Here is a 13,572-nt window from a genome sequence, read left to right as displayed (position 1 = left end):
GGTCTTTATTATTTGGATAATAATGACAAACACAAAATGAATGCAAGTGATCTAGATGAATGCAATGCCATGGTGAAAATCAACTCAAGTTCAAAATATATTTGGCACTTAAGGTTAGGTCATGTTGTAGAAGATGGGATTGCAAAGTTGGAGAAAATGAGGATTTTATCCTCATTGGGTTCTGAACCTACTCCAACCTGTGAATCATGCCTTCAAGGCAAAATGACTAGATCACTCTTTGTTGGACAATGGTTAAGAGCTAAAAATATTTTGAAGCTAATACATAGTGATGTATGTGGTCCATTTAAAGAAATGGCTAGAGGCGGTTTTCATTACTTTATTACCTTTACTGATGATAAATCAAGGTTTGGGTATTTGTATTTGATGAAATACAAATATGAATCCTTTGAAAAGTTCAAAGAATTTAAATCTGAAGTAGAAAATCAAACAGGAAAGAGTATTAAATCTCTTTGATCAGATCGTGGAGGTGAATACTTGAGTACTAAATTTGATGAATACTTGAGAGAGCATGGCATTGTTTCCCAGCTAACTCCTTCAGGAACATCATAGCTGAATGGTGTATCTGAAAGGAGAAATCGTACCCTATTGGATATGGTACATAGCATGATGAGCTATACTGATATGTTAATCTCCTTTTGGGGATTTGCATTAGAATCAGCTTTGTATATTCTGAATAGAATTCCATCAAAATCAGTATCTTCCACACCTTATGAGATATGGCATGGAAGAAAACCAAGTCTTAAGCATGTTAAGATTTGGGGTTGTTCAGCTTATATCAAAAAGCTGAACACTGATAAATTGGAAATCATATCATAAAAAGATCGATTTATTTGATATCTAAAAGATAATTTTGGATATTATTTTTATTTGCCTACATCATAAAAGGTTGTGGTAAGTAGAGATGAAACATTTCTTGAACAACAGTTTGTTCAAGAAGGAGGCAAAGGAAGGCAAATAGAGTTAGATTAGAGAATTCTGACCAACCAACAGATCAGATGGATACAGATCCATCTAGTCAACCTATATCTATTGATGAAACATTTACAGTTGTTCCTCGTAGATCAACCATGGTATCTCACCCACCAGTGAGATATGTTTTCCTTCATGAAGAAGAACAAGAGTTATCTACTCATGAAGAAGTAGATCATGGAGATGATCCACTTACCTATGAAGAAGCTATATTAGATATAGACTCTTTAAAATGGATTGATGCTATGAAATCCGAGATTGATTCCATGTAAAAAAATCTAGTTTGGGATCTTGTTAACCACCCAAAGGTATTGTACCTATAGGGAACAAATGGGTTTTCAAGAAGAAAATTGGTTCTGATGGAAAGGTAGAGACCTATAAGGCAAGGCTAGTAGCGAAAGGGTTTCGCCAAAGGTAAGGAATCGACTATGAGGAGACTTTCTCGCCTGTTGCTATGCTTAAATCAATTAGAATTCTATTAGCAGTAGCTGCATACTATGATTATGAGATTTAGCAAATTGATGTCAAAACAGCTTTTCTCAATGGATACATTGAAGAAAACATTTTTATAGAACAACCTAGAGGTTTTGAATCCCAAGATGGTTCCAAAGTATGCAAGCTAAAGCGATCCATTTATGGGTTGAAACAAGCTTCGAGGAGTTGGAACATCCGTTTTGATGAAGCCATTAAGTCATTTGGCTTTATCAAAAATGAGGATGAGCCATATGTATATAAGAAGGTTAGTGACAGTGCTATCACTTTCCTTGTCTTATATGTGAATGACATTCTGTTGATGGGTAATGACACAGGTATATTGACAACTATAAAGATATGGTTGTCAAATACATTCTCCATGAAAGATTTAAGTGAGGCAACCTATATTCTTGGGATTCGCATCTATAGAGATAGAGCGAAAAGAATAATTGGTTTATCCCAAAGTTTATACTTGGAAAAGGTGTTAAAGAGGTTTAAAATGCTTGATTCCAAAAGATGATTATTACCAGTGAGACATGGTATCCATCTTTCTAAAGAGATGTCTCCAAAGATACCTAAAGAAAGAGATAAAATAGTCAGGATTCCATACGCTTCGACTATTGGAAGTTTGATGTATGCAATATTATGTACTAGGCCAGATATCGCATATACTGTTAGTTTGACTAGCAACTATCAATCCAATCCAGGTTTGGAATACTGGATAGCTGTCAAGAACATCTTTGAGTACTTGAGAAGAACTAAGGATTTATTCTTGATTTATGGAGATGGTGACTTGCAATTGGATGATTATACTGATTCTAATTTTTAATCAGATATCAATAATAGAAAGTCTACCTCTGGGTTTGTGTTTATTTGTAATGGAAGTGCAATCAGTTAGAAGAGTTCCAAACAGAGTACGACTGCTGATTCCACTACAAAGGCCGAGTACATTGTTGCATCAAATGCTGCAAAAAGAGGCTATTTGGATATAAGGAACCCCGGTCTCACCAGAAATTCAAACACATAAAAAGGCGCTACCACGTTGTCAAAGAGATAGTTGGACGAGGCAATGTAGCCATGCAAAAAATAGCATCAGCCGAAAATCCAGCTGATCTATTCACTAAGCCTTTGTCACAAGTACAGTTAGACTGACATCTTGGAAGATAGGTCTAAGGTATTATAATGAATGGCTCTAGTGCTAATGGGAGATTGTTAGTAGTATGCCCTAGAGCATATCATTTAGTATGTATCTTGTACATATTTTATTAATAAAAGGTATTTTCACTTTTTCGTTTACATAATATATTTATGTGTAATAGAAAAGGTCCATTGATATTTTGTTAGAAATTCTATTCTTAAGTTGTTAAGAATATGAGTGACAATATTTCTAGCACAAAGTATCATAAATTGATTCACAATTGAGGATACTTTACAATAAGGATATGACTTATCTAGAAAGATTGTAATCATGTTTGTTCCCAAGTTATTTATATGGGAAGTAAATAAGATGACATGGTGAGTCTCATTCCATATAACAAACATAGTAGGCACTTATACATGATAAGTAGGCCGAACCAGTGACATTTATGACAAGCACATGGAGTTTACTCTTGTCAATGTATTGTCATAAATCATATTAGTGTATATAATCTTTAGACTTGAGATAGTACAGTTATCTTGTATATAGGTGGTTTGAGTTTGATACTGCTTTCGTACTTATACTGTGTATGGGTATATGGGCATGTGTTAGCTCCTACTAGTTATATATGGAGGTAGGTATTGATCAAGATGGAATCTGTTCCTCTAAGTAAATAGGGATAAAATCCTATGTTCATTTAATTATTCTTGATGTTTCAAGTTCCTGGCCAGGACAAATAGATTTAATCAGAAAAGAGTTTCTGATGAGAAAAATCATTTTAATCAAGAACTGGAATTAAAAGAGAACATAATATTCATAACAAATGGGGTTTGACGTAAACCATGACTCCAGCTCGAATTGGGATTTTGTAACAGAGAGATTCTAGTGCATGGTAACATATGATTATAGGTTCAACCTTATTACTAATTGGGTGGCCATGGCATGCTATGCTAAGTGTTAACCATGGTCTATGATGTGTATAAAATGATTTAGATAAATCATTTATGATAAGAAAGAGTTTTGATGATATTAAGAGTTGATATCATGTCTCATTGCCAATTAGTGATGAGCCTAGTAAGTCACACAATACACAAGTAATCACCAAATTAAATATAATTTAATTAATTAATTAAAGAGTTTAATTGATTAATTAAATAGGTTTGGTTTGCAATTAGATTGCAAAGTCCCTAGCATGATTTGAAACCAAATCTAGGTTAATGGATGTATAATATAAGTTAAATTTATATTTAAAGTGTTTAAATATGAATTTAATTATGAGAAATTAATTAATAGAGAATAATTAATTAATTTATATTTGATATAAATTGATTAGAAGAAGAGAAATAATTATTTGGGGTTGAGAACTCAAAATTAGACATAGGGGTATTTTGCTCATTTCACAAGGTGACATGTGGCACCATGAGATGGTGACACATGGCATTACACATGGCATTACACATAAGCTTGCCATATGTCTTTTAATCATGTAAGATGATCAATGTCAAGATTAAATATAGGTTTGACACTTGGCACAAAGTGATTGGGTCAATTAAACCTAGAGCCAATCAGAAGGTGACATGTGGTAAGGGTTTTAAGTGGTGACTTAGCTATATAAGTGTAAGGATGAAAGAACAAAAATACAAGCTGCTGTTCTCTCTTTGGTGCCACCACCCTTGGCTGCCTCTCCTTCTCTTCTTTTTCATCTCTCATCAATTCAAAGAGATTAGACAACAATCTCTTGAATTAAAAATACTAGAAATCGTTTCTAGTATCCTGTTTACATCTGTAATCTCTCAAAAGGCAAAACTTGATTTTTCTAATTGATTGGAAAAGCTTTAGAAGCTATTCAAGGGGCTGCCATTGGTGATCTTGGTGTGGACAAGCTAGAGGGACAATATCTGGTGTCCTAAGCGTATCCCAAAGGTGCCAAACACACTGCAGTGCATCAAAAAGTTTAATGCACTTGTTCTTGATCTAATCTAGGGTTCTTATGAATTAATCTGATTAATTCTAAAATCTTAAATGGTAAATGTGGATCCAAAAACATATTAAAAGGGTTTTTAATATCCTATTTATCATTGAAATCAAATAGATAAAAATGAATCTTGTATGATGCATGTGACCCTATGTGAAAAATTTTTGAATTCAATTATATAAACTTATGTTTTTCATGCTTCCGCTCCTTCAAAAGGGCTATCATCAATGTCTAGGTATTAATTTTGTTGAGACATTTTCTCTAGTGGTTAAACTTGCCACTATTTGACTTCTTCTTCCTTATGCAATTTCCCATAGTTGGTCCATTAGGAAATTGGATGTTTCTAATGCCTTCCTTCAAAGGGAGCTAGAAGATGAAGTTTTTCATGTCCCAACCTGCTAGATTTGTGGATCACAATCATTTTACTCATGTTTTCAAATTGCTTCATTCTATTTATGGCCTAAGACAAGCTCCTTGTTAATGGTATAAAAAGCTTACAAAGGAATTAATTGATAAAGTTTCCATATCTTAGTTATAGATAGCTCACTCTTATGCTACAAATACGGTAATGCTCAACTTTGTTGCCTCATGTATGTAGATGACATTATAATGGTAGGAAATAGCACAAGTGTAATACATCAGCTTGTTCAGTCTCTTCAACACGACTTCATGCTTAAAGACCTGGGCATCCTTGATTACTTTCTTGATTTAGAAGCTACCACAATGGCAATGGGCATTCATCTTTCTCAATCAAAGTACATCTAAGACTTACTTCACAAAGCCAATATGAGCAACTGCAATTCAATCTCAACCTTTATTGTCCCTAACAAGAAACTTCAAAAGAATGACAATGAGCCCAAACCTGATATTCTCATGTATCACGCTATTGTAGTCAGTTTGCAATATCTCTAACTCACTTAGCCCAACATTGCCTTCGCGATACACCAAATGTCTCAACATGTTCATGCACCATTAATAAGCCACTAGCAAGTAGTTAAGCACAACTGAATTGCTTAAAGTCCACTTTGAATCATGGCTTTTTTCTTTCAAAGTTATCAATTCACCACATCAATGTCTACCGTGATGCAGATTGGGCATGTAACCTTGATGACCGTAAATCTATTACGGGCTATGCAATTTTCATGGGCTCAAATCTAATTTCATAAGGTGTTAAAAGGCAAACCACTATTTCCAAATCTTCCATAGAAGCAGAATATCGGGCTATCGAAAGTGCAACTCTAGAAGTTATATGGCTACAGTCATTAATCCAAGAGCTATCTCTCACGTCAAAACAAGTTCCAACTATTTGGTGTGACAATGTAAGAGCAACCTACCTAACAACTAACCCCAATTGTCATGCAAGGATGAAACATGGTGAAGTTGATTTTCACTATGTTAAGGATAAAGTAGCCAAAAAGGAACTTGAAGTCTAATACATATCCTCCAAGGATCAAATAGCCAACATTTTTACAAAAGCTTTGCCAAGGACAAGACATGAACAAAACAACAATTAACAATATTAGCAGCCCCTGGCTAAAATTGAGGGCGTGTGACTATTGTTGTAATCTATCCTAGTCTCTTAAGCCAAGTACAATCCTATTATAACTATATGTCCTCTTGTACAATTATGTATATATATTGCTATTCTATACTTCAATAAAGTCACATTATCTTGATCATTATAATGATTAATGAATCATGTCAAAAATCTAAACATGGAAACAAATATTTTACTATGTGGGTTGCATGATACTACACAATTAATATTAAAAGTGTTGGGTTAATTTGACACGACATGACTCATTTAACATAATTTAATGCAAAAGCAACCCATTTAATATAATTTGACAAGAATCAACTTATTTATCAAAAACATTTGAATTAAAAAGTAAAAAAAAAATGAGTAATTATAAAACAATATAATTTTTAACTTGTTATACAAATTTACAAATTAATAAAATTAAATAAGAAAAAACAAACCCACTATAATAAAGTAATAAATCTCTAAAATAATAAATATTTAGACTTATATTTATTATTTTATTATTTTCTAATAATGTCATTTATTAGTTAGTGAGTTGACACGTGATAGGAATAATAAAATATGTTATAAACATGTTAAATAGATTAATGAGTCAACCCGCAACACAATACAATTATTAGCATGTTAGTCATATATGAATTGACATAATCTTGGCACAAGCATGAATAAACTCAAACCTAATTTTCTATTCTCCTATTATCTTTGTGTCCTACTCATGGTTGGTGTATAAAATTGTCATTCCTATTTAAAGTTGTTTAATAGATAGTAAAATGAAAAATAGAAGCTCAATGTTATAAGACTAAATTTTAATTTTTCAGTAGAATAAAGTGTAAAGTTTAGGTGTCTCTGGATTTTTTTTTTCCGATTAATTTTCAAAAATCTTCCATTGTCCAAAGAAGAAAATTCCTTTTGCTTTTTTGAAGAATTTTTTTCCTGAAAAAAAAATTCTTTTAGTAGAAAATATTTAAAAACTTTCATATATTTTATTTGAATTTTTATTTTTTCATTGATTTTGGCAAATGGACTGATTAATCATAAAATTCAAAGACTAAATTGTATAACCTTACAAATATAAATATTTATTAATATATTAGTTGAAATTAAAAAAAAAAAGCCAAATAATTAATAATTCACCCAATTTGCTATTTCTTTTAGGCTGATTTAACCACATAACCTTTTGTTGTCTGAAACAAATATATGGGCAGTGAGCAGTGTGTCTTGTTTGATTGCAGGAGCACAATAAACTGAAAAGACAAATTTGCCACTGGAAACTGGAAAGCCATCCAGCATTCCTACTTGCTGTGCAGTGAATGGTAAATTTGAGCTTTATCCTACCCCTGTCTAATTTATGAAAACAAACTTCTGACGAGATAATGATGAGATATTGATGTGAAGTCAAAAAATTATACAGAAAGAATTATTGGGATTTATGAGAATTAGGGTTTGATGAAGACCGGAACGACCGGCGGCAGTAATTGGAAATTAAGAAACCCTTGAACGTGGAAGAAAGATTTTTCTTATTTACATTACTCCAACAAACATAGGAGATATGATGAATTCTCTATTAAATATAAAATAATTATAAATATATTTAAAATATTTATAAATTATTTGATTTTCATTAGAATTCATAATTTTGAGTACTCCTAAAAAAATTGCTTAGTCTAACTCTTTTTCAAATGTTAACTAAGACAATAATGCATAATTTCTTATTATATAAGATAAAAATATATGGATTCTAACTTACATTGAAAAATTAAGCCAAGGAAAAAGAATATTTAATACCTTATAAGGCATACATTATCTCTATCCCAAAAGCATGTGGGATATTAACACCATTCCTGAGTTAAAAAGTCATTGGTTAAATTGTTTGGAATTTAGGGTCATGTAAAAAAGTAAGACTTGTGGGTTTGGAAAGGCAAGTATGAGTTGTTAAGGGACAAATGCACACGTTAAAAGTATTCAATAAATCTTCCTTTTTCTTCTACAAAGAAAAGAAAACAAGGGTTAAAAAAGACTTGTAGTAAAAAGGAATCAAAGTCCCAAACTTTTTCTCTTTTTTCTTCGCTTTCTCACCCTAGTACCCTCCCCCACCCTCCCCCCATTTCCACATAAATGAACACCTCTCTCTTTCTCTCTCCCTGTTGTAGCTCCTCAAGTGTCATTTTCTCTCATATACTTCACACAAAAGAAACAACCATTCACTTCATACCTTGTCATTTCTTCTCTCTATCTCTTTCTCTCTCCGTCTCAACTCTCTACAACCACTCTCAAATTGATCTGAATTCCATCCCAAAGAAAACCCAGAAAATCTTACCTGAAAATTTTTAAACTCTTTTGACCAAATCATATCCTTAGCCTCCAACCCATTTCATCTTTCTTGATCCTTAACATACTCCTATTAGAAGATAAGCAACAGCAGCAACAACAACAAAAACAAAGAGAAGGAGGAGATAAGGTCATAAGGAGAACTAGAAAGGGCTTTTTTTGTTGCTCAAACATGGAGCTATTCCCAGCTCAACCAGATTTATCTCTCCAAATTAGCCCACCCAACAGCAAACCCTCATCAACATGGAGAAGAACAGAAGAAGAGATGGGTTTGGGATTCTGGAAGAGAGCTTTGGACTCCAGAAACACTATGTCTTCATTGGCAAAACCTGATGCCTGTTTTGAGCTCTCACTATCAAATCCAAGGGTTTCAGAGTCCAACTCCAACCATTTTCACCTTCTCCAAAACAACAGCAATTACAATGGTAACAATGTTTTCGATTATTTACCACAAAACCAGTACCAACACCAACTCCAACAAAACCATCTTCATCATCACCATCCTCTCTTTCAGCAGCAGCAGCAGCAGCAACAAGGGCTAAGCCAAGAGCTTGGTTTATTGAGACCCATCAGAGGGATTCCGGTATATCAAAATCCTCCTCCCTTTTCATTCTCTCAACAACCTTTGGATAGTGCTGGTTCTCAAACTTCTTCTTTAGCAACCAATAACTCGAGCTCCGCAAGTTTAAGACCCTATCAGTCTCCAGGTTTGATGAGATCACGATTGATGTCAAGATTTCCAGCTAAACGCAGCATGAGAGCACCAAGGATGCGGTGGACTACTACCCTCCATGCTCGCTTTGTTCATGCTGTTGAGCTATTGGGTGGCCATGAAAGTATGCTTCATTTGTTTCTTGCTTTTCTCGTGGCCTTCTTTTTGAGCTTTTCTCTTATCTTTATAGATTTGTTTTTTTAAATTCTCACAGCATTTTTATTTATTACCTTATCATTCTCGATAACATATAAAAAGAAACATGTGAAAGAAATTTGACCCATGTTCTCCTTCTTCTTCTTCTTCTTTTTTTTTTTTACTTACTTATGGGGTTTAGGGGCTACACCCAAGTCAGTTCTTGAGCTGATGGATGTGAAAGATCTCACCTTGGCGCATGTTAAATCTCATTTACAGGTAAAATAACCATCTTCTTTAGTAATCTCTGAACTGGGTATTCCACTTTGTGTGCTTAATTTTTCTGTGTTAATTAAAGAAAATTCTGTGTTTTCTTTGTAGTTTATACTAAAATCCTTGTGGTACAGTGCAAATTGATGCAAGCGTTAATGGTATTCGTGAGCTGAACTGGCCTTTTAATAGGCTACATTATTGGAAGATTTTAATATACAAATTACAAATTCCAATGTTTCCCTGCAGAGGGTCTCTCAAATCCTTAGCACTTCTTTTCCTACTGGATCTGATGGTGCTGCTAGCTAATAAACAACTTTTTGCTTGGAAGAACGAACCAGGCCGAGTAAATATTAACAACACACACAGCTACACATACAGAGAGAGAGAGAGAGAGAGAGAGAGAGAGAGAGAGAGAGATAGAGATGTAAGACAAAGCCCGAGGAATTCAAAATGTCATAGCCAAGCCAAGACAAGCTTACACTCAGTCCAATTATTTTTCTTTTAAAAACATTTTCTATTACACAGAAGGCAATAAAATATTTTTAAAAAATAGTACAGAACACCATCATTTCTCAATGATATCTTTCTCAGATGGGTTTATCAACCATACATTCTTAACCATGGTTAGTCATATACATTGATAATTGCATACAAATAAAAAATATATGTATCCATTTATTTAAGCATTAATGCTTCTGTTTGTAGTTACACACACATCACTCACTTTTTACAGTTCGTACTGTCACTGCATCAGACCATCTATGCAGTATCACTGCTTCTGTTCGTAATTACACACACCACTCATTTTCCTGCTCTTATCATAGTCTGCATTTTTTTTTTTGTGGGGTGATTCTAATTGCTATTTCAATTGTACCCTAATGTCAATGAGATACTACTAATGTAGTCGACAAAGTGAAAATGTTTCTGGAAATGTTACTGCAGATGTATCGGACTGTAAAGACAACGGATCGAGCAGCAGCTTCATCAGGTTAATGGCTATATCCCTATATGTATATGCTAGATTACGTTAATGTCACAAATGAGCTTAGCTTAGCTCTTTGGCACTGGATTCCTGACAGTCAATTAAAAAAAAAAACTGTTAATGTTGTCAAAGTTTGGATTTTTTTATATTATTATCATAATTTTTTCCCCATTCAATTTGCATTCAGGACAATCAGACGTATTCGATAATGGATCATCAGGAGATACTTCTGAAGATTTGATGTTTGAAATCCAAAACTCAAGGTCTGAACTATCAATGCAACAAGGAAAACCAAGTGGTCACCAGGACAAGGACTATCATGGCCTCTGGAGCAATTCGTCAAGGTGAAATACTTGTACAACAATTAGAAATAAAAAAAAAATGGAATATGCAAGCAACAGATATGCCTAATAGATACATGGTCCCTAGTTTTCTTTTAATTTATCATAGTCTTGACAACCCACTAAAATTAACTCTCTCTGCATTATACCAATAGATAATATGGACTAAATTAACCAAGTCATTGGTTTTTGGATAGTCCATTTTATCTCTGACTCTGAAGAAGCACATTTTAGCCAACTATGCTTCAATTACGAAGTTTTGTGCTTGAGACTTTATCTTCTATGTTAAGGACAAAACAGAAGAGAAAGCATGCATGATGGGTAAATCTTGCTACCTTATCATCCCTGTCATGGGTTTTCTTTTCTTGTTTGTCATTTCTCTTTTTCATCAAATGAGTCCACCCTTGGTCTTCGTGCATTACTATATATACGTGATTTATAAGGTGAAACTATAGCACGTTGGATTAATTACTTTAAAGCAAAACAAAATATTCTCTTTCTCTTTCTCTTTCTCTACATATATATGAATAGACCATCTCTCTCCACACCAACCACATACGACACAGTTACATGCTAGAAACCAAAAAAAGAATAATGGAAGAAATGGTTTCACTGCTTTGTTCTGTCCGTTGATGACCATGAAGACTGAAGCTCCAAATGATGGGGTAATTATACTCTTGCTCTAGTTGTAGGTGAAAAGGAAGTAAACATCCACTCTCTCCTACCATTCCAAGGCACGATGAGAATCTCATTAGACAAATATCCACGCATAAAAATGGAGATCTCTCTTTCCTTTGGATTTTGTGGGCTCAGATAATTTAGAGCTATTCAATGGGACCTACAATTGGAAAACTTAGTGTCAAAGATAAACACCTGTGATGGTCCCATTAGTGGAAATCTTGGTGCCAAAGCTTTATGCCCCTTGAAACTTCCTTGTAATCTGTTGTTCTGGGTAATGGGCTATCACATGGGGTGAGTTAAAATGTAACGTGAAGGAACTATAAACAAGGCAGTAAAAGATAGCTTTCTTATCTCAGTTTGCTTTTTCTTCTGCATGGCTTACACTGATAGGAAATATTCTCTCAATCTGTTGTTTTGTAGCAGGGAAGATTGGTTGCATGTGAAATCAAAGGATTCTTGTGGAAACTTACCATCGCTTAAGGTACCAAATCTCAAATCTTTGTTTCCCAAATTGTCCTTCAGTTTGAAAAATTTATTCTCCATGCGGAGATGTTTGTTGGAATGATTGAAGAAAAGCAGATGCCTTATTTTTCAATCTTTCTTCATTAAGTCATGCAAATTAGGAAGAAAGAAGAAAGGCAGAGACCTTTCAAAAGCTCTTTTTTTTAGGTCATTGAATGAATTCTAGGGGCAATTTTGTATTTTGGAAGACCCTAAGCAGCGGAGAAAAGTGTTCTTTTGATGTGGAAAGCTTCAAAAAATAAATTCCAATTTTTCTAAAAGAAGGGTTTAATTTCTGTCTGCAATATTAATCTGCATCCTATCACCTAAAACCAGAGTCCCATTATGTTTGAGGTCAATATTAAAGTGTCATAAAATAATGCTGATGAATAATTGTATGAGCTAGGGAGCTGCACCTGCACTGGACACATTTTAGCCGGCTTTCAAAATGTACTCTCTCTCCTCCTAGCAAATGTTTCTTTTCTCTTGATAAATATTCTATTATTCCCTCGTCAAAATGTCCTTTTTGATTCCCACCGTCACACGCTACCCGTGTGCTGCTGTTGAGGGTTATTGATTGCCCTTTCCTGTTTCTTTTCCTTGTATATATGATCATTAATGATTTAGTATTTATTTTATTTTCAACAGCACAAGGACGCGGATCCAAATTGCTCAATTTATGAAAGAATATCAGATGTAAGCTCATCAACCCTTTCAGGGACGAGCCCCAAGAAGCCTAATTTGGAGTTCACCTTGGGCGGGCCACATTGATAATCCCACTACAGTGTATTATCATTTTGAAATCATTATATCTCTGAGAAGGGATTGGTGATGAAGAGAATCAGGTACCCAGCAGAGAAAATCAGAGAAAAGAAAGGAAAAAGAAAAAAAAAGAAATGAAAAAGAGAAAGAGAAAAGAAGAGAAAAGAAAAGAAAAGAAAAAAAGAGCTAAAGAAAGACAAGGAGACAAGAAAGACAGAAAGCATCAAAAGGATAAAGAGCAGAAAAAGCATGTCTTTCCTGTCAAGCTGTGAGATCTAAATTAACATTTTATATTCCCACGTAAATATGAAATCTAATTGATTTTGTATGTTGTGCACTCAGAGAGAAGAAAAGTAAAAAAGAAAGAAAGAAAGATTTTTAGAGAGAGTGAAAGCTTTAACTATCTTAGAGTATGAAGTGATCTTTGGTAATTGTAATGAAGCACTTTACAATTACAAAAATATATATTTTCTAATTTTTACCAAAAACTTTGGTTTGTCTAAAATCATTCTTACGCATTCTCACATTCTTTACACTTTATGAACAAAGAAAAGAGAAAGAAAAAGAAAGGTAAAGAAATTCTTTGAGAATATCAACTAGAAAAAGTAATGGAAATAAAGCCAAGAAAATTTGTCAAATCAACTAGTTTGATTGGTTTTCTTACACTTAAATGCAGAGAGTAAGAGATCTGAGTTGTATCTTGTTCATATATTTATTATAAGATTATTTATTTTTAC

At 33.7% G+C, this 13,572-nt stretch overlaps 1 protein-coding gene across 2 annotated transcripts; it reads left to right on the top strand.

Moving 5' to 3' along the window:
* Positions 1 to 8,212: 8,212 nt before the first annotated feature.
* LOC110637958 (probable transcription factor KAN2) lies at positions 8,213 to 13,323 on the top strand. 2 transcript variants are annotated; one of them, XM_021788348.2, is made up of 6 exons: positions 8,213 to 9,284; positions 9,498 to 9,574; positions 10,511 to 10,556; positions 10,738 to 10,894; positions 11,993 to 12,053; positions 12,722 to 13,323. In XM_021788348.2, exons 1-6 carry the CDS (start codon positions 8,621 to 8,623, stop codon positions 12,842 to 12,844), a joined length of 1,128 nt encoding a protein of 375 aa, XP_021644040.1. In that variant the 5' UTR covers positions 8,213 to 8,620; the 3' UTR covers positions 12,845 to 13,323. The 2 variants fall into 2 exon arrangements, with proteins under 2 accessions (XP_021644040.1, XP_021644049.1); XM_021788357.2 differs by having other exon boundaries at positions 8,214 to 9,284; positions 11,996 to 12,053.
* Positions 13,324 to 13,572: the final 249 nt, after the last annotated feature.

The sequence above is a fragment of the Hevea brasiliensis genome, chromosome 18, assembly GCF_030052815.1.
Source record: "Hevea brasiliensis isolate MT/VB/25A 57/8 chromosome 18, ASM3005281v1, whole genome shotgun sequence".
Taxonomy (NCBI): Eukaryota; Viridiplantae; Streptophyta; class Magnoliopsida; order Malpighiales; family Euphorbiaceae; genus Hevea; species Hevea brasiliensis.
The sequence above is the reverse complement of the archived record's forward strand: the minus strand, read 5'-3'. Positions and strand labels throughout refer to the sequence as shown.

Coding starts and splice junctions, on each gene's coding strand:
- LOC110637958 (XM_021788348.2), top strand. CDS start 8,621: ATGGAGCTATTCCCAGCTCAACCAGATTTATCTCTCCAAATTAGCCCA. Junction 10,557..10,737: donor TCGAGCAGCAGCTTCATCAG/GTTAATGGCTAT, acceptor ATTTGCATTCAG/GACAATCAGACGTATTCGAT. Junction 10,895..11,992: donor CTCTGGAGCAATTCGTCAAG/GTGAAATACTTG, acceptor GTTGTTTTGTAG/CAGGGAAGATTGGTTGCATG.